Source organism: Plectropomus leopardus, chromosome 21 (assembly GCF_026936395.1).
Source record: "Plectropomus leopardus strain MGB_pleo_1.0 chromosome 21, ASM2693639v1, whole genome shotgun sequence".
Classification (NCBI taxonomy): Eukaryota; Metazoa; Chordata; class Actinopteri; order Perciformes; family Serranidae; genus Plectropomus; species Plectropomus leopardus.
The window spans coordinates 10004424-10026475 of record NC_142196.1 but is presented as its reverse complement, the minus strand read 5'-3'; the positions used below and the strand labels follow the sequence as shown (position 1 = coordinate 10026475).

The 22052-nt window shown below is 38.2% G+C and overlaps 1 protein-coding gene across 1 annotated transcript; it reads left to right on the top strand.

The window, feature by feature from the left end:
- Positions 1–1187: 1187 nt before the first annotated feature.
- rec8b (REC8 meiotic recombination protein b) lies at positions 1188–19913 on the top strand. The gene is made up of 18 exons (XM_042510020.2): positions 1188–1592; positions 1772–1840; positions 2674–2816; positions 4362–4437; positions 5255–5372; positions 7876–7951; positions 8531–8598; positions 9802–9883; positions 11464–11521; positions 13197–13383; positions 13979–14113; positions 15415–15490; positions 16297–16481; positions 16766–16805; positions 16918–16993; positions 17081–17182; positions 18904–19010; positions 19196–19913. Exons 1-18 carry the CDS (start codon positions 1537–1539, stop codon positions 19285–19287), a joined length of 1746 nt encoding a protein of 581 aa, XP_042365954.2. The 5' UTR covers positions 1188–1536; the 3' UTR covers positions 19288–19913.
- The last annotated feature ends 2139 nt before the right edge of the window (positions 19914–22052 follow it).

The window sequence follows — 22052 nt, the reverse complement described above, 5'->3', positions numbered from 1 at the left end:
AAATAGAAACCGTAATATAAAGTAAATACCACAAAATTGTGAAGAAATTGTGCACATTCTTTGTTATTTAGTATTTAATAGACATTGACTGTTACATTTCAGTTGAGAACATATCTGACTATATGCACTCACAAAAATCAAGCATTTTCATTTTATAAATTTTAACTTAAAAGGACTTCAAACCTGAAAATCTAGGTGCTATTAAAAAAAAAAAAAAAAAACATAGCTCCACAATTCCAGACAAAAAGTGAAATATTTGAGTTCAAGACATCCCAAATTAATGTAAATCAAGCATTTTTACTGTATCAAAGTTTGTTAAACTTTAAAATCACTTATTGTTTTACTGGTCGTAATATTCAGGATACCAAAACTGAAGCTAAACATTAGAAGATGTAAAGATTTTTTCTTCACCCGGAAGTAAGAAAACCACATTTTAAAATAGTTAACAAATTATGTCACTGAAATGAAGTCCCTCATCACAAGTGTTAAGACACAGCACAATAAAAACAAGTTTTCAAAGTTGTAATTCTTGGTTATTAAGATGAAAATTGAGTCCGGTTTATTGGGCATGTTGCTGCTGATGGCATCATACATTTCCTTCAGTGCATACAGAGTAATGAATATGATAATAATACTGGAAAAAAAGCAAAAGGAAACAGTAAAAATATAAAGAGAGAAACAAAAAAAACCCCTCCTGTAATCATTTATCTTTTACTACAGGAGAAATGTGCGAATGTATGAGAAATAATTATAATTTTTTAATGTATTCAAATCAAAGCACTTCTATTTTCTCTTCTTGTTAATCATCTAAAATAGTTATGATGAAATACAATATTTTTAAATTATTTGTAAAGTTTGTTAAGCTGATTTGTTGTAGTGGAGGAAGCACTGAAATACAACATTATGAAATGACTGCATTACAATTAAAACTCAGAATTTAGCCTAAAGTTTTTCTATGCACTGAAGTATCAACAACACAATGTACTTCAGGTGTCCAAAGTAAAATTTGCTTCTAAGAAGAATGACCCCTGTAAAAACACGAGTATTATTAAATATGCCAATATGGCTCTAATTTGAACTATTTTGATATACTTCAAGATAGTAATCTGCTCATATTTTTTAGTAATTATTTTGCCTACATAAATTTTAAAAAATGCCTATATGATCATCATTTTTGCCTGTGTTTGAAAAGTAACTAGTAACTAGCTGTGTTGTATTGAATGTAGAGGATGTGTATGAGTGAATGTATAGGTACATTCATATATTAACAAATACAATATAATTTACTACTACTACTACTACTACTACTACTACTATTGGATTCCCAAAACTCTTTTTTCTAACTTTCCTAGAGTTCTTCAATGCATCACGAGTGTTTACTTTCAGTGTGATGAATCTCGCAGCCTGATTGGTCCATTGTGATCTGACGCGGGAAAATTTGTGGCGTCATTTTCCAAGCTTTTAATATTGTCCCATTAGCTAAATAAATCCATAAAGTTTTACCTCAAAGTATATGATAGATCTAGAGAGGCGAAAATGTTTTACTACCCAAATGTCCTCCATCACCACACTGGATGTTTTTCCACAATCTGGTGAGTTCAAATCTAAAATCAAATCTAGATCATGACCTTGTGTTAGCTACAAAGCAGCTTAACTTAGCTAACATATTAGATAACATATTACAGTAGGAAATCTTAAACTAACTACACACCAGATTAGTCTGATTGCAAAGTTTGATTTCTAGATTGTATAAATGTGTTGTGTGTTTCAGGTTAGCAGCCACCAGAGGTATCAGGGTCACTCGCAGAGAGCTTCTCAAAGTCAATGTCAAGCGAACATGGTAAAATTATCTGCAGTGAGTGGCTATCGTTAGCTTAGCTTTATGGTTTATTGCTAGCAAGACTTATCACAATGTATCTTATATGACTTTGTAATATAACATTAGATCATTTTTATTTGTATCAGTGGGCTGGAGTTTATTTTTAGCAGCTCTCGAGAAATCTGTCCTAGTTTGGTGTAAAGCAGTGGTGTCAAACATAGGGCCCGCGGGCCAGAGCCAGTCCTCCAAAGGGTCCAATTTGTCAGTTATGGGTGACTTGCAAAGTGTGAAATTTTAAAGAATTCATTAATATTATAGTTTAACTGATTTTTTATCTTCCTTAAATTAAAAAGTAAATACCACAAAATTGTGAGGAAATTGTGCACATTCTTCGTTATTCAATATTTAATAGACATTGACTGTTACATTTCAGTTGAGGACATCTCTGACTATATGCACTCACAAAAATCAAGCATTTTCATTTTATAAATTTTAACTTGAAAGGACTTCAAACCTGAAAATCTAGGTGCTATTAAAAAAAAAACAAAAAAACATAGCTCCACAATTCCAGACAATAAGTGAAATATTTGAGTTCAAGACATCCCAAATTACACCCATAATGTACATCAAGCATTTTTACTTTAAAATCACTTATTGTTTTACTGGTCTGTTCGACACCCCTGGTGTAAAGGTATTCTCACTTCTGGGGGTTTAAGCTAAAAGAGAATAAAGAAACAGTATTATATCCAACAGGAACATTTTGTATGGTATTTTTTTAGAGATCAAATGCTAATTAAGAAATTACAATTAATGTACATTTTTATCAGAATTTTATCAAATGTTTTATGTTACAGCGGGGACATTTTGGACTATGTGACAGCTCAGGTTCCTGCATCGCAACCCAACCTACCGAGGCCTCGATTCTCTCTCTACCTGTCATCTCAGCTGCAGTATGGAGTGGTTGTTGTTTACCACAGGCAGTGTGGCTTCCTGCTCGGTAAGGGCAAAAGACAAAGTGGAACAAACAAAAATAGAAAAATCAGTCATAACTCCCCTCCAGAATACATTCGCTACACACAATATACTGCAACTTCCTGCTCCGTAAGAGAAAAAAAAATAGAGACTTTACTTCTTTTTGCAGTATACTGTAATATTCTGTTCGTGTGGCAAAAGTATAAACCACAAGTCAGCAAATGCAGTGAGGTAGCTGGATTTAAAACAAGGGAATCATCTCCAATTTTTGTACATTTGCAGAAAATGCATTCAGTCAGCAGGACGTTTTTCAGTTTAACAAGGAACATTATTTTCTGTTGGGCGGCTTTCCAACACAGAAGACAAGTTGTCTCTTTCAGTTGCTAAATGTAGAAATCTCTGCTGTTTTGGTGTAAAACCAGCACAGTGTTATCATCATACGTCTGCACAATGCTTCCTAAATCAGCGTGGCAAGTCTGATTTAGAAGCCAATATAGAGCTGATGAATGCAATATCATCAAACACAGCTCAGCAGTCTCCATTCATCTGGTGTTAAATTACACCCTGACACTGATATTGCATCCGACAGATTCGCAGTCATGCTGTTGTCATGGTTGATGAAAACAGTGAAATACAATGCATAATGATAAGCAGGGGGAGAAGCCAAGAACGCATCCACTTTCTGTTGTCTACAACGGCTCTTGGATTCAGCAACGGTATTTCATTTCATCATGCAGAAGAAAAGAATAGAACCCCCCAAAGCTGTCACATACAACTGAGACAAACATAATTTTGTTTATGCTGTTTTTCATAAGCATGGTTGAGTTTGTCCCCCAAATTTCATTATATGATCTTCTAAAAAATGTGAATTTTTCCATTAGTTCATCGTTGTTTGCCCAGACTAGGGTGATATAAACCCAGTTATGTATAAGAATATGGTTCCCATGGATCCTTAAAAAAAACTTAAAAGGCATTGAATTCATTCATTTAAAAGTAAGGCCTTAATTGCTATTAAAATGTTTTCAATCAATCTTTCTAAAGTCTTAAAAATACAAAGACATGAAAAGTAGGATTTCCCGGATCATTTCTCTTCTGATCCTGCATTGTAAAATCTCAAATAATTAGTAAAAACCCCTTTTGTAAAATAGTTTCCAAAATGCCTTTCGCATTAACGAGACCAAATCGGGATAGTGGAACCAACAACACTCACGTTTAGTTTTTGCTCAGGATGCTCAGAGCAGAGCGTCCGATGTCTGCCAGCTAACTGTCGATGTAGCCTGGAAAACGCAGGGTAGAACAGATTCAATGAAAATTGGGTATTTGACGAAAATTTTGCAGTAAAGAAAATCAGTGAAGGCAATGCATAAAAGGCTCGCACCCTGAAGAAGCTGTTAGAAATGACCTTGAGTAATACCAGTGGTGAATACCATTTAATTACTATGATGCCTTGTTACCATCCAGGCCTCCTCTCATGTAGAGAGGAGGCGGAATAAATCTCTGTTTCTACAGAAAACAACTGCACTTCTAAGAGTTTTGTGTGTAAACTTTTAATCCCTTGTCTGTTTTCCAGAGGAGGTTCAGCAGACCATTGACCGCCTGCTGCGCTTTAAGAGTTGCACACATATAAACATGGCTGAGTCTGACAGGTCTGCACACACACACAACAAATTTGATCAAACGCAGTGGTTTTGTATCCTTGGGCGGCTAAAATTTTAAGCAGGACTGTGCCGGGGTTGTACGTGTTTAGGGAAGTTGAGCTCAAAAGCATCTGGTGGAATATTTATGAGGGGGATTGTTTTGGGGGAATAAAGACTGGGAAAAGGAGATGGCAGTGTTTTACAGTGAGTGATGGACAAATTGAGCTACTTTCATGTGAATGGCTTCGTAAATGTTTAATAAGCCATGTTATGTAACAGTGGTAATGTATGAGCTCTTGTTTCTACAGATGCAATATATTTTTCCAAGTTCTGCTCTCTTAAGATGCTGTGTGTTAATCTTATTCCAGTTATATTACATAAATCCATGAAACAAACAGCGCTGATGATAGCATGCATAGTGTAGGGTCCTGAAAAAGGCATTAAATTAATCACTCTTAAAATAAGGCTTTAATTGGTCTTAAAATGTCTTACATTATTTTTCATAAATCTTATAAGCGCAAAGCTACAATTTTACTGATCTTTCTTTGTGACACTGCATTGTTAAATCCAAAAAAAATTCACAGAATACAATTATATTATTATATTAAAGTAAATATTTGGGAAAAGATCCCCCTAATCCTAAGTAATTGATGTTACTTAGGGTATTGAAATAATGAATTCAGTCTTAAATTTATTCTGAGTGACACAAAAGACTTATATTCCACTTGTTGTAAGCTGTAGGAACCCTGATAGTGGTGCATTATTTCTTACAGCGCTGTACGTGTGTTTTAATATTTCGGTTTTGTCTCGCTCTCTTATCTGGCAGGTTGTCCTTGGATGTGCCCGACAACCTGTGCATGATGGAGGAGGCTGAGGGAGCTCAGGACCCCTTCTTCGGGCTCATGGAGTCACACCAACTGCCCAGCCCCTATAAAATAAACCAGGTACATTAACAGTTAACGTGTAGAGGCATTCACTGTATGTGCTGGCGTGGCTCTGAAACATGCCAGGATGTCTACACAGAGGGTGTAATCTCATGTCTCGTGTTTCTGCAGTGCAGCTCAGCGAAGCTAAACAAACATCAAATGTACCTGAACACAGTCGCCATCCCCTCCTGCACCTGAATCAAATATTCACTCTGTAAACATGTGAGGGCTGGATAAGTGTTATGAACAGTCTTTGTAAGGAGCGGCCGCAGCCACTCTGGTGTTCAGTACAACTGTTATAATTATAGCAGTACAGAATTCACCTTGACTCGTAGTTGCAGTAGTTTGAGATAACGCAGTAAACAATACACATACCTGACAAGCATGGGGCTCCCTAAAAACACTACTACTTTTGTTTACAAAGCTTGGAATATTAGGCAAATTTGACTAAATAATACAGTATATAAGTATGAGGGGATACAGAATATTCAATTGATGTTTTTCTATACTTTGTACGTTTGGTCTCACACTTATGTGGGTGGAAACTGATAGTTTCTATTAATGCAAGCCACGACACTGATATCAGAATACAGACGCTCCATCTAAGTAGTTTTTTTTTTGTTGGATATTTATTAGTCCATTTAGAAGTAAATATTTTTTAGTACTACTTCGTTGTAGGTATTTTCCAGTATAACATTATAGTGGTCACTTTGAGAATTTTATCAGCAGTCAGCTAAAAATTTCTGATATCTGCAGGGAAGTCTGGTCTCAGTTGCAGTCGTGCCAGCAGTACAAAGAGCAAAGTGTGTGTTCCTAAATTGACAATTACAAAAATAAAATTGAGATTAAGGCAAAGATTAGGCTAATAAACAACTTTTAGTTTTGCTAGCTTATCCACAGAGTGATGAGACAACTGTATCCAAAGTGAGGAGACACAAATCAGGTAAAACACTGTGACGCAGGACGTGAGGCACCACCACAGGTGAAATACCAGGTTCTTCATGGGGTCCATACAAACACGACCTCAGACACTCAATGTTTTGTAGCCCGTTCTCATAATATGATCCATTTATAACTGCCAATGTCTCAGACAAACTGCAGCTTTGACAGAAAATATTCCCACATCTGAAGATCAGTTAATTAATCAGGAAAAGCCTCTTATGTAAGACCGTGTGTTGAATTACATCTTTTCTCTTTCAGCAATGCCTTAAACTTTTAGTGTCCATAACAGCAGTAAAATGATAAAAGATTAAAATTACATAACAGTAAGTTGCTTCACCTGACCACATTTAGCACAAATGCTCAGCTGCTACAAGAGTTTCCACACACAGAACTAACACACACACACACACACACACACACACACACACACACACACCTTGTATATGTAGCCTCCACAGCCATTACTATCAAGTCATCAATATACTATAAGTGTGTCATTGTTTTATCGCCTTGCATACACAAGTGTAGGTCACTCCCATTCTAACATAGCATATGTGCATTAACCCTTTATACAATCTGCTGGTATTGTCGCAGTGAATCACAGTCGATAACTCTCGCTCAGTGTGTGCGCCGTAAATCTGGCGGACGCGGCTGAACTTTGTCCTCCTTGTAATCTTTCCCTGTGGAGATACCCAGTGTGACTTAAATCACAGTCATGGCTGAAGTGTAAGACTACACAGCATGGGGACAATAGTATGACTATAATTTATTGGGAATTTAACCCTTTGAAACCTGGAGCAGCATCATTTTTCTCCTACTGCGTTCAGATGCCTTTTACAAGTATTCAAACCTTTTAATCCTGAGCAAAATGGTGCAGTTTCTTTCAGAAACATGGGAGAAAAGGTAATGAGCAACTTAGTAATAATTGTTCTACAAATTGCAAAAAATTAGTAGATTGAGAAAATTGTTTTTTAACAAATAGGGGAAAAGAAAAGTTAGGGAAAAACAATATCTCTAATGATGTTAATTATATATTTAAAGTTGTGTTACAGAATCATAATTTTAAAACACATTTTTCAAGTTCATTTACTTGTTTGTTTTATTGTTTTACTTTTGTTTTGTTTTTATTTTTTGTTTTTATAATTTTCAGGTTATTTTCTTGTGCTTTTTTACTAATTTCTTACTAATTTTTGTTGGGTTTTTTTTTTCTTTGATTGCTCATTGCTTTCTTCCCATGGATTTAACAAAAATCAAGCCACATTTCTCTGGTTTTAAAGGGTTAAAGGATCCCAAAACTGCATGTTAACTCCCAGAATGTAAATTAGAAACGACTGAATATTAACCCGAAAAGTCCACATGCAGTCAGAGCAAAGCGGCTTCTTCCTCTCAGTGCACAGAGGCAAACGATGAAAATAGATAACATATCACCTCTGAATCAGTTTCAACTCACCTCGTTTTGGTCATGAAGAGTCAGTTTTCTGAAGCTTCAGTTTACACTCTGTAATAAAACAAGAAATAAAAATGAATCAGTTTCACTATTCTGTCTCGTTATATGATATCTATAATTGTACATTTCCAGCCGATGATGGTGACTGAAGAGGCAGGTTCACAGCACTCCCTGGTGCCCAGTCCCCACACCGCACCTGACACAGATGGTGAGAATGATATTCCAATATTTGAAAGACTGTAGATGTGATCCATTTAAGGTGCGGCCCAACTTTCAAGACCAAACATGTCATAATTCCTTTAAAAGATGCAGTTCACTGGATTTTTCTGGATGATTCTTAATTGCTTTGTTACACTTGTGATTATAATTAGCTATAAACCTACTTCAATTAACAATCCAGATTACTTTGAGTGTGATTTCTAACAGTGGTTGTGTTAATATTTTTGCATGTTTCTGCTTAAGATAATCTAATAATCTTTAGAGGCTTTATAAATGTTCTTTAGCTTAGATTTCATAAATGGATTTTCTCCTAAATTTAGATTTTTGGAACAGGAAGATTTTTTTGTTTCCACCCCTGTTCGGGAAAATTGTGAATAAACGTCCTTTCATCAGTGAATTAAGCGTATTTTATCTGTTGAATTAAATATGCATCAGTCCCAGGCAGGCCCAGATTTCATTGTCCTGGCTGTTTTTCTCCCTAAAGCGACAGACGCGGCTGACTCTCAGCACATCCTCCTTACACTGCAAACATGCTCGGCTCCTAATTCCTCCTGCTGTGTTAAACCAGGTTTCAGGTCACCTCCAGCTGCCATCACCCTGACAGAAAAGGAGCAGTTCATCATCACCGCTGCTGAGGTAAACTCTCTGTCACAGTCCAGGGACAGGAAACATCCCTGTCATCAGTTTGAGGCACATCAGGTGAATCACTGAGCTGGGATGTGGACCGTGTGCCTACAGCAGCTTTAGTTAAAGTCACAACTTAGCTGTTTGTGTAACACTTTGTGAATTAGATCAAGAAAGTAGAATAACATATAACTATATCAATATAAAAAAATAAAAATGCTTTACAAATCAAAATAATGTTTTTTTAAACAAAAAAACACATAAATAAAAAGAATGGAAGCTGCTTGCTTATTGGCCTCTCCTGTCACTGCGGCATGTTATGTGATGAAAAAGTAGCATTAAAGCTGGTACAGATTCTATATTGTCCAGTGCAACAATAATGTATATTTTTTAGGGCGTTTCCATATTAGTTGCGGGCATGGTTAAGTGTACTTGTGATCAAACTTATCTAACATACTGAACTTTGGGGTCAAGTGTGCTCGGATCCAGGCTGGGGTTCTTGATGTGAAAATACTCTTAAGACAAGTTTCGAGGGATGTATTTGGTTAACAGTGGTCAAAAAAGAACAGATATTTATGGGAGATCTTTTTTCATAAATGCTAAAAAAAAAAATCCATCATCTTTCTAAATGGTGTGTATGATACAGTGAAGTTAATGATGTAGGGGAATGTGGACATAAAATACCTGATGCTTAACTGACGACTGTCCTGGATTCACCTCTCTGTCTACAGTGCTTAACAGAGAGCAGAGCTATAGTATCTTAGTCATAAAATGCAGCTGTGTGTCACGACAGTCAGTCTGGGTCCAGCAGTGCCTCCACACACTATTACCCTCCTCATTCTGTCACTTAGGGACTGATAATGCTCCTCCTGAAGCATCATCAGCTGATGAAGTCCACTTTGGCTTAATAAGATCTGACTTAATTACATCAGCCTGCACTCACAGTTTGTTTACGGAGATATGTGGCTCACTTTCTGCTGTCCTCCTCCCCCGCTCGTCTGCCCCTTGGGTTTCTTTCTGCTTTGCATGCAAAAGTTGAGCAATATCTTTATATATGCTTCTGCTTTTGTTGTTGCTCTATTTTACTGCTGTTTTACATCACTTTTCTTACATTATTCATCACTAAGGACAATAAACAGACCGCATTGCTTCTGTTTCTTATCCCCTTTTCCTTATTCTGTACTTTTGTCTAATGTTGCCTTCTTTCTGTATCAGTGTTTTGAGGGAGATGACCTTCCTGTAGCCACAGCCAGAGAGATCGACTTGTTGATGGATCAACCAGACCAGTTCAGAGGAGGTGGGTGTCTTCAAAGGTTTTCTAAGCGACATTCAGAGCATTAATTTAGCAGCAAACAACAATTTGCTAAGTAAAGATGTAGTAGTGACATCCTGAACAGAGAATGAAGTCATACTCCCTCTGTAGCCGCTTTTATAGTGCCTCTTCAAGGCACGAATATCCCACCATTATGCCACCTTGCCGTTATGTATAAAAGGTACTTTGAGCTAGCATCTGAAGTAGTAACATCGCCAAAACAATGTCTGTATAAACAGGACAGCGGGCGGGACAGGATCACAAGTAGCACAGGTGTGATGTTTTGACACCTCCTATGACCCCCCACGGGAGTTTTAAAAGCAAGCATTTAGCTGCTAACTTAAAGACAAAGAGCACGTCTTTCAACTGGGAAAACAATCAGGTGCAGGAGCTCCTTGTCCTGTGAGCAGAGGACGAGATCAGCCGCCATATAACAAACAGTAAATGATTGTTATTGTTACTTAATGCCATTGTTATTGTTTATAAAGTGCTGCCCGCATCTATGTTATATATTACATTAGAGGCCAATGCTGTTGTGTTACATGTCACGCCTCTTTTGATTCCACAATACCGGCATGCTATCTAAAATCACACACTGGAGTGGAAAGATGCCACTGTCATTTGGTTCTTTGTAACATCGCGTACAGCTCCTTCAACATTTATGATAAGCATTACATGTGCAAAGTATCTTTTTGGGGTTTTTTTGTTGTTTAGTCTGATGTCATGCTGTCAGTTTTCACTAAATCTAAACGATGACACGATGATATAGCATGCTGTTGCTAGCCAACTAATGAATCTTAGTTCTGTGTGGCTAAAAATTGATGGCCGTCATATCATCGGTTGGAACTAGCTGAGATTAGCACACACCTTATTTGGTTTTACAGAAAGAAAAGATTTTGATTTTAATATAAGAATATAGATGAATAGGTTTTTTTTTTTGTATTTCGTATATATTGTTTATTGGAAGCAGAAAAATGGCCAGGAATATGATCTAAAGGGTTAAAAAAGGCATTTTTCATTTCATCTCGACACGGGGGATCTGTAAAGTGTCTAATTTATCAGTCCCACAGTGTGTTCCTCTCTTGTAATGTGTCTGCAGCAGTCAGCCAGGTCAAATGCTTTGAGCCACCTCTGTAATTGAAAAAAAGAAGCAATTCTGACTCTGTGAGTGCTTTTGCTACCAGACAGAAAAGGTTTATTTTCAGGAGAGTGTTTCATTTCAGGGGAGAATTGAGTTTGGGAAAGCCTCGTTTGCTGTAACAAAACTGCCTACTGTTCTTAGCAAAGACAGCACAAGGACAACATGTGTTTAGCTGGGCAGTTTGTTTTTGCATTCACTTCACTTCCTGCATTAAAACAGCAGTTAAAGAGCAGAGAGGGAGTTTGGTTCGGGGAGGTCTGGTACAACAAGGAAAACCAGTTTCTTGAATAATGTATGTGATTTGAATGTTAATAAGCTTTTTACAGATTAGATCATTTTGGGGGAAATGTGATCACTTGTGTTTATTTGTGTCCGTGTGTGTGTGTGTGTGTATATAACATAAGTGACATTGTGTGTTGAACAGAAGTGGAGACGGATGAGAGGACTCGGGAACTTGAAGGCGCCATGTCCTCTATTGACCAGTGAGTCTTTTGTCAGTTTAAGGGGAGACACTTCATGTGAACAGGGTAAAAGTTTTAACAATTAGACATAAAAATTAAACTTCCCCAGCTGATCAATTGCATTATAACTCATTTTTTTGGTAGTTTTCTGAAATTTTATGCTGAACTATGCGAATGAGGCAATTTCTTATTAAATGTGCATTTTATGCAAACATTTCCAGAACATAAATAAGAGCTAAAACTGCACTCAGTACAGTGTTGATCTCAGTGGCAACCCAAGCTGATGGTGGCTATTCTAGACAATCCTTTTAAGGTCAGCAGACGTGCCGCAAAGTGTCTCAGAGGTGTCCCAAAAGCTAAGAAAATACACGCTTTGTCTGTTTTTAAAGGAGGTGCACCGATTTTTCTCACTAACAGGCACTTTATTTAAAATATAGATAGTCTACCATGTAGTCATGAGGATGACTATATTTTTAAAATTTATTTAAAAAAAATCTTGATTCATACCATCCATAACTGGACTTTTAACAGAATCAACTTTCTCTACAGACTACAGCACAAAGTTTGAAATAACAACAATAAACACAACAAACATAGACAAAAAAAAAGAACCAATTTAAAACCACTTAGCCAACCTACTTACTTACTCACGGTGAAAGCACAAATATCAAGGAAAAACTACAATATCTACAAAATCAAGCAGGCAAAATGCGCCATGCTCCCGCTGTGGTATGAAACCGTGCAGAGAATGTTACTAAACCGGGTGGCAGCTGCGAGCAGTGAAACTATAGCTCCAGGCTACCTCGCAGTCTAGATGGTGGCAAAGATAACAAAAAAGGGGGAAATCATTCATCTACTATCGTGCCTAACTTTAAAGAATCATAACATATCAGGTGTTAGATTAATCTGCAGATGCTTCGATTATAAATGAGACCAACTTTACTACGGATGTGAGTTTTTGATCCGTGACAAAGGTCAAAATGTGGCCTGCAACAGATAGTGAGCTTGTTTTTTGCCACATTATTCAGGAAAACTTACACTTTCAGTAGGGTTAGGAGGGATGGTATAGAACAGCCAGTGAAACAGGTTTTTCAACAATTGTGAGTCACCGCAACCACGAGAGATCCCTGAGCATGCAGACATGAATGTGCAAACAAGATATGAGGCCAGTATGATCCAGCAGTGTTTGAGATTAGCTTCGGGCAGACAGACAGAACGCCTGATCACCTCCAGGCTTACACCTAGTGGAGATAATTACCACCTTAATGTGTTTTTTGGATGTTTTGTTTTGTTACGGAAGCAAAATAAACCCAAATCTCAAATTCCCTCTTAAAGAAAAACTTAAAATACTTTATTTGTTTATTATTTTTTAAATTTTACTTATTAATTAATAAAGTATAAGATATATAAATAATATATATATATATATATTTTTTTTTTACTTTATAAAGCTGCAGCTCAGAGGGTGCCTTCAGGGCAATGTAAACATGATACTAGCAGTCTTACTTTTGTACGCTTGTCACCTTTTTTAGTTCCAAGAGACACTTTAAACACACTGAGAATTTTGTCAGTCAGTCAGTATCTAGCTCAGCTTTGTGATGACAACTAACTTGGCAGATTCAGTGTAGAGTACATCAGTTTGTGCACTGTGCACGTGTGTGTGTGTGTGTGTGTGTGTGTCTGTTACTGTATCCAGGCTGAAGGAGACAGTGCTGGGAGCAGAGCGGGACAGTGTGAGGATGTTAGACGAGGAGTCAGGTCACCCTGCGGAGGTTCCTTTGGCAGCTGTTGCCCTAGAGATGACCCCACTGCGGGTTGCCATGCCAACTCCTCCCTCTGGGGCATCTGGAAAAGAGGGAGCAACAGAAGAACTGTATGAGGAGGTGAGACATGGCTGATGCTGTCTATTCTCTGGTTTGTTCAGTTGTAGTTTTGTATTGTTCAAATATTAAAGTGAAATAATGTCAGATTTAAAGTATGTGTGCGACTAAATAGTTATTTCCACTTATTGCTGCACTGACATCAAGTAATTAAAGACACTTGCATATAAACATGTTTTTTGAGAAACTTTTTGAGAACTACATTTTCGGTTCATTAATGCGGGTCATTAATTTGCCTGAATGGAAAATACAAAGCATGAAATTCAAGTATAGCGCCTCTTCACACACAATATCAGCCTAAAATAACTTTCACAGTGCCTTTTTATTGACCTGCTGTCCAACTTCTGACATGTAGGAAAAACAGAGGTGACAGTGACGAGGCATTTTCTGTTGTGACGGTCATCGTCAACTTTAATTGGCATTCCACAAAGTGACTCATGAGCAGCTAGTTTCGTTTTGGAAACTAGTAATGGAAAGCACATGTGGGTGTGTCAACATACAGATTCATAATTTCCAGTTTGTGTGCTGGAGAGTGACGTCCATTTATAGAAGCAGCGCTGTGAACACTAAAGCTGTGTGTTTCTCACTCTGCCGTCAGGTGGCTGTTCCTCCTCTCAGGAAGCCCGGCGGAGGTCTCAAGCATCAGCTGGTGTTTGTGGACCCCGAGGTCCAGATATCTGAAAGAGCAATGAAGAAGCAGATCAGTAACCCGCTGACCGAAACACTGGAAATGGTACAAAAACACACTGAGATTACGTCACTCAGACTTACAGCTTATATGATATACAGGGTTCATATGGTCATTTAAAACCTGGAAAAGACATGGAATTTGAAAACAGCAGATTCCAGGCCTGGAGAAGTTTTGGAAAAATAAAAAACTAAAAAACTCCAAAGTCTCGGAAATTTGCCCCACAAATACCCATATAGTGTAATAGCCTATATTTCGTGTATATACAGTGTTAATGTTCGGTTAGATCCGTTACGACACTTGAAGTTCTGTTGTTTTCTGCGTGTTTTAAGGGCAGACTGTGATCATAGTTAGTCCCAGCATTTGAACAGTCTCCGCTCCGGTACAAAGACATTTCAGATAATGTATGGCCATGAAAATTTGTCTTGAAGGCATGAAAAAGTTATGGAAATTTCGTGGTAAAAATGCACATGAACCCTGATTAAAGTTGATCCACTGACTGACTAAAAAAGAGAGAGTTCCCACACACTGCCCACCTACTTGCAAAAAATGTTACTGAGTGAACATTTCGGTCATCGGACCTTCATCAGGTCAGAAGCTTTTAAATGTTTTTTGCAAGTGTTTGGACAATGTGCAAGAATTCCTTGTTTTAGGCATTTTATGGACATTTTCCTCCTACGCACCTGTCTATAAGCTTTCTGACGGTGTGTATGAACCCTGCTTAAAGTGAATCCACTGACTTTAAATGCAGTATTTATATTATTAAATATTTCAGTCATTTAAAGTGATATTTGGTGCCCTTAAATAATCATCTGCATGACATAGTACTGCTGATTTTCACTCTACAAACTGACAGTTTCAGCTGTTATTGAGGCTTTTTTCAGTGATCTCACACACACCATAAAAAAACCAGCCCTTTCTCTCCCTCTCAAACACACGTCATGACGTAATTACAGACACACTGTACCCAAACTTGTACAAGCAGTATGCACACATACAGCACACTCTGAAGGGGATCATGGGTTCACTGACGGTGACCAGCTGAAATTCCCGTCTTTGCGACTCTGTAATCAAAGACTTGCCATCAAAGTGTTTATTCACAGCGGGTCAGTTAATTAAACCCCAGCTCTCCAGTTTTATTCCTGCTCTCTGAGCCCCGTGGGACAGTGCTCATTGATTTTTTCTCTCTTTCCGTCTTCCCTCGTTCATTCCTTATTTCTTTAATTTCCTTTGAGACACTATCATTGACTTTTACCCTCTCTCTCTCTCTTCACTGTGTTCTCTAAAAATCAGTGTAAAAAAAGCAAAAATCCTACTTCAAGCTAATAATTTTGTCTCCCTCTCAGTTCGAGGTACTGCTGGACTTGCCCTCCATGACCGAGCATGCCACTCCTGCTCAGCTCCTCGGCGCCCCCTGTGGATGTCAGTGCTAAGTGCTACTCTTCACCCCAAACTGTAGAAAAGACCACACTACTGACATAACATTATCCATTAGCTTTTTTTCTTCATTAATTAAATCCCAGAGTAGGAGTACAAAATATTATTTAAGAGCACACAAAAGAAAGAGAAACAACAACAAAAAAACAATCAACAAATGCATTTTGAAAATATAATGACTAAACAGATAAATACATGCACATCAGTTGATGCATCTGATTTGAAACACCGGGCTGCAATTTTGGCAAAAAATGTATATCACAAGATACCTTTATTCATTTGCTACACATCTCTACATGAGTAAATCCCAAAATGACACCTGTAACGTTTAAACGTTGCTGGTAAAAAAAAACTATTAAACTCTAAAACTTTCACACATTAAAAATGTAGATTTTAAAAGATGTGTTTTTGGGCGAAGAACCCAATAAATAATAATTCATTTATTAATTGTTAATAAATGGCCATAAAGTCTATGTTTAAGCCAGTTAAATAAGTTCCAGTGGTTATCAGATTTAGACTCGAAACCTCGCTGTCAGAGAGAAGCTATGCTCAAGGACACACACCTCTTGCAGAAACTTGCTCTCTTGAGAGCCACTGGAGTGTACCGACAACTCATCATAACTTTTAACGCTTTTTCTAATCAGCTACAACCTCGCAGGACCTCTGAAACATTTTATGAGCATTTTACAGCATTCTGTGAGCTGCACCGACTTTCCACAAACTCTTAACATCAACACTGATGAAGAAAATATTAAATACTGACCAATAGTTGCCCTTTGACCTCTCCGCAGCCCTGCTCCATGCTGACCTCCAGTCACTATGGAAACAGTGTGCCTCCATCACTGCCCTGCTTGTACATGGGGAAAAACAGAGGGAGGAGGAGGAGGAGGAGGAGGAGGAGGCGAGAGGGGAGTCAGAGCAGGACAGAGAAATACTGAGGGCAGAGAGGAAGAGAAGGCATTCAAGCAGAAGAGAGGTGGGTCTGTGTAAAGGTACATAGATCATTTATGTCTGCTACAATAATGATCTAAAGTCACACATCTGTAGGGAGAAACATTTATATTCTTTCCAAACTCCTGAGTAATGTGTTGAAATCTGAGAGGGTATTTGTGAAACTGTGTCTATAATAATAAAGGTTAGCCAGCTAGCCCGCAGTCGCAGCCTGCCAACTGAGTGTTCAGTTCAGTGGTGAGACAAATTAGATTATAAACCTCGTTTCTATTTCATGAATCTCTGCCTGTCTCTCTCTCTCTCTCACAGATATCCAGTGAGTCAGGACTGCAACCCGCAGAGGGCTCATGTAAGAAATCCTCCTTAAATATCATGTTTTGGCAGCTCAATAAACACATCATTTACTTAAAGCTGGCAGCTATTTATTGTGTTTCTTTATGTTTGTGTGTGTGTGTAAACAGCTGCATTAGATGTGATCCTGGACATGTCCAAAGAGGACAAATCTGTAAGCGATGTCATCACTCCTGTCAGCAGATGGTGAGTCTCAGATGGATAGACAGACGGATGACTGGATGGATAAAGAAATAGATCACAGTGTGTGTGCGTGTGTTTGTGTGTGTGTAGGTCTCCTCAAGAGGAGGCCCATCCACCAATGGAGCCCATAGCGGAGGAGAACATCGAGATGCCCGAGGCTCAGACTGACACAGAGAGCAGGGACATGCTGAGGTACCTCATGCAGTACACACACAGAACACACGCAAGCTTAAAAACACACACACACCTAGTTTGACTGTGATTTTTCACGACTTTTCTAAGACTCCTCATGAAAGAGCCTTTTGCGTTACTCAGGAACAGAGGGGGCATACGAGTGTGAGGCAGTGGATTTACTTTGTTTCTGTGTTCAGGCTGCGATTCTCCAGCTCCGCTTAATTGCAGTGGTGTGTCGAGATCTGGAGACTTCCAGCATTGTTGTCCCAATCGTCCTGAGGACTTACGCTGCACTGAGTGCATGTTTGAATAACTGTGGCCATGAAGGGTAAACCAGCTCATATGAAGTTATTTTTGTCGTCATGGCGATATTGTTTAAGGTTGGAAAAACACTTGTTGCCTCCAGCGTCACAGGTCGACCCACATCCTACTTTGTTTGACATGTGCTTTGAAATTCAAAATAGAAAGCAAACAGCGGGCCTGAGGGACGAACCTGAGCCAGAGACACATTTCCCTGTTTAACTCCTCCATTACGCATTACACACTATGACCAGTGTCAGCAAATCAGACGTAAAGCGGTTTGTTTGAACGCGTGTTTGAAAGGAAAAACAGTAGTTACTTCAATTCAACCTCAGGTTATGACAAAATCAGTCTTAAAAAAATGGAAGAGAAATTAACACAAAGTAAAAACAAACTAAAATGTAAAAAAACATCATGCAGATCATCCATACTTTACATACATATAAAATTACATTTCTTTTTTTTTCTCTCTTTTTAAGAATAGACTGTAAACACTGCTTTGAACGGCAGTGTTGTGTTGACTGGACTGTTGGAATCTGTTTTTACCAGAGTTGTATTAACAGCAGCAATAGTGGCTCTGTGATTATTGGTTTCACTGGAAAGTGGAAGCCAGGGTGGTTATGGAAAACCTGGAAAAGTCATGGAATTCCACAATCACATTTTCCAGGTCTAGAAAAGTCATGCAATTAGTAAAAAAAAATATTGGAATTTTTTGGAAAAGTCATTGACTTTTGTTGTGTGTAATGAAATTGTTACAGTAAAAAAAAAAGTATAGGTCTTTGAAATTTCATGGAAAAGTTTCAATATTTTATCCGTACAAATGTTTGGGAACCCTGTAGAGCCTGTTTACACCTGGTATAAACAAGCATCTTGGGTGATCTTCTTACAAGTGGACACTTCTAAGTCTGTCTCCGCCTCCACGCTGCTAAGAGACTACTGCTGCGGGAGTGTGAGTTCTGCACCTGGGACAGTTGATGTGAGTTTGTTGGGACCATTTGTAAGACTGTGCTAACCGATGTGACGGAGGAGAGCGGCTCCAGAGACGATCCTTCAGCGCTGCGTCTAACCTGTGTCACAGAAGCAACAGAAAGTTTTGCAACGTCGGCTGAGAACGCAGTCCTGCACTGTGGCACAGGACACAATAGTGTTCACAATGCTGAAGGAATGTGGCCACATGCAGCTCAGATCATCTGATCAAAGCGATTGGATCTCGACATGCATAAAGGATGCATTGGGTGCATTCACACCTGTATTTAGAGCTGACTTGTAGTGTCCCGATCAATCAAGACACATGTAAACGGTGTCATACATGCACAAGCTTTCTGCTCCATCATCAGTAATCTGTGATATCAGTAGTGTAAAAAAATGCTGATGTCACATTGCATACATCTCTAGGTTGAATCCTATTGTGCACTGCTATTACTGCTCTGCTTTTCCAGCTGGATCTCCTTCAACCTGCAGAGGTTTGGAGAGGTCACCTTTGACTCGCTGCTGCCCCCGCAGGCTGACCGCACCACCGCAGCTCACACACTCTTCAAACTGCTGGGTGAGGAAATGAAATGCTGCTGGTTTCTCAACAATGAACACATAATGTTCCTGCTCTTCATTGACTAGCATATACGTATATTATATATTCCTGATATATATCCTGATTTTTTTCAGGTGTCCTCAGTAACAGTGAGGGAAACACTGTGATGACATCAATCTGTGACGTTTGTTTGTTTGTTTCAGAGCTGCTGTCTGCTCGAGAGGTGACTGTACAACAGGCCGAACCCTACAGTTACATCACCATACACCCCGCAGCGCTCAGGAAGACCGCCTGAACACACACAAATATAGTTAGTCACACTGAAGTCCCACAGACTTACAGTTTTTTTTTTTTTTTTTTACTGATGATGTTCGTAACACACGAGATCATCAGATCACCCTGTTCAGTGTTTTTCTGTGATTGTTAAATTACTCTGAAGGGTGAAACTATGAACTGCATTACTTTGCTTTCTTACAGTTTTAAATTAGATTTTCATCTGGTTCTAATTTGTTCATACGGTTGTGGTTTTTTAAAATCTTTTACCCACTGAAGTATATTAGTGGTAAATAATTTAACTTCACATACTGTAATTTAAATTTTTTAACATCTGGACCTGGAGGATTTTGTTAAACTGTTTTTATGGATTTTAACCTACATAATGATTCTAAATTAAGCTTTTAATACAGTTTGTATGGATTTTAACTTTTTTTTATGATTTTAAGTTAAGCTTTTAATACAGTTTGTGTGGATTTTAACCTTTTTTATGATTTTAAGTTAAGCTTTTAATACAGTTTGTATGGATTTTAACCATCGTTATGATTTTAAACTTAGCGTTTCATGCGGTTTGTATATGTTGAGTGAATTTTTATCTCTTTTATTTATATCTCAAACGTTTAATAAAATGTTTTTGCTCTACCGTGATCCTGAATGATTCTTCCAAATTCTAAAAAATAAGCTGGCCCAATACACTTTTTTTTCAGTACTTATTTGTGAGAATACTACCTAGGTTTGTCATTTTCTGCAGCATAGTATTCTCTAATATCAACTATTCAAGAATCACAAAACATAAACGCTGTCAAAATCCTGGTTGAACTTTTTTACCAGTGTTGGTCCTTTGAGATAAATCCCAAAAATTACTTTGAACATGAAGCTTAAAGTTTGTTCTAAACTGAATGCATCAGAGAAAAAAAATCCAACAGCCAACAAATCCAACAGTTTACTTTACATTTTCAGATTTGAGCTTATGTTGCAGAAAAACATCCAGAAACCACTGAAATGTGACTTGTAAGTACATCAGCACTACCCTGGACCAGATTGTGCCTCGCTGGCAGAAAACTCCTATCTGACCTCATGCCTCAATAACTCCACACAATTAAAGTGTTTGCCTGTTAAACACACTGTGTCTGTGCGTGTGTGTGTGTGTGTGTGTGTGTGTGTGTGTGTGTGTGTCGGGAGTAAGACCCTGTCCATGTTGCACCTCATTGTGACTGCGCTGAGGTCAGTGCTGCAGTCACAGAGCAGAAATCCAAATTCACATCAACACAGCAGAATGATAATTTTGTTGATACTACTTGTGATACATCCCGATTGTGATGCTATGCCAGGAAAAGTCCTTTCTCACTGCCTCGTAATGTTTTATTCAAAAGTTCATTATATAAAACAAGTCAACTCCTTTTTTTTCTCTTGTGTTCCCCCTGCTGTTACCTCCTTCATACAGGTACAAACCCACATAGTTTAAGATAAGTGCCTTGCTCAAAAGCAGCTTGATGGTTTGTCACCTCTGGCACAAACAGAGGTCACAGTGAGCTTCTTGTACAGACACCAAAATGTAACTGTGACTTCACTGTGTTCACAAACAGTGCGGTACAAGCAGTACAACTCCACTGGTAACAACATGTAGTCCGTTAGTGTCTTCTCACCTAATTTATTACCTCAGTAAACATTTTCCTAAGTGTTTATGGTCTAAATCGTTAGTTTCAGACCTTCTATAGACCATGATGTTCATTTTGTAATAGTGACGGGCGAAAATGAACAAACACAACATCTGAATGACTCTCGTCAGTGTCTAGCATTGACCGGACCAGCCTGTCGAATGCCTGAGTGTTCAAAAATCCTTAACGTATTTCAGCAAAGCGCAGCAAAGGCACTGAATGGACCTTTTTTTACGGCAGACATTTTCACGTCATAGAAGGATAAGCAAATGTGAAACTGATAATATCAATAATGACTGAGTTCCAAAAGTGTGCCAGTAAGCTGTTCCAGTGAGCACAACATGCACAATACCAGGTTCCCACCAAACCTGAATGCAGCTATCAGTAATGATATTGAAGAAACTTTCTTTTTTTTTTTTTTTTTTTTGCTTTTCCCACTATGAAATGTCAAAATGTCTGCCATGGAAAAAAGGTCTATGAACACATGAGGACCAATTAAATAGGATTTGAGTCCAGACCACCACCAGCAAAGGTCAATGGTGCATTCACATGCTCCTCATTCTGTTGGTGTGTTCATGTTCATGCTTTAACTGTAATGTGGAAACAACAAGGATGCTCCACTAAAGATGTGTTTTCTGAAACAGTGACTTTACATAGTCTACCTATATACAAATGGGATGATGAATCAATGCACTGAAATGAACATTTTACTTAATCAATGTCCACATGCTGATTGGTAAATCACTGAGGGGAAGTTTTGTGGTGCGAGCAGCTCTAGCTGTACCTGCATGCACTATGGAGGATTGTCATGGAGACACTGACACCATATAATGCAAAAGTATCAAAACACATTTACATGTATCAACTCAAAGGACCCAAAACTGTCAAAAGAAGTGGTTTGCCCTTAATTATTTTGTCAGTTATGGTCCCAAATGGGGTAGACGATAAAGCGGGGTATGCTTTAAGGTGTGGCCGACTTGTGATTGACAAGTCGCTACCACATCAATCTAAAACTCAAAACAGAGTTGTCACAATGTGTATCCATGGCTGTTCCACCCTCTCATCTGAGTATGATCTGGCTCCAAAAAAACCACAATTTTTGCATATATGCAGGCATTAATATGCCTGC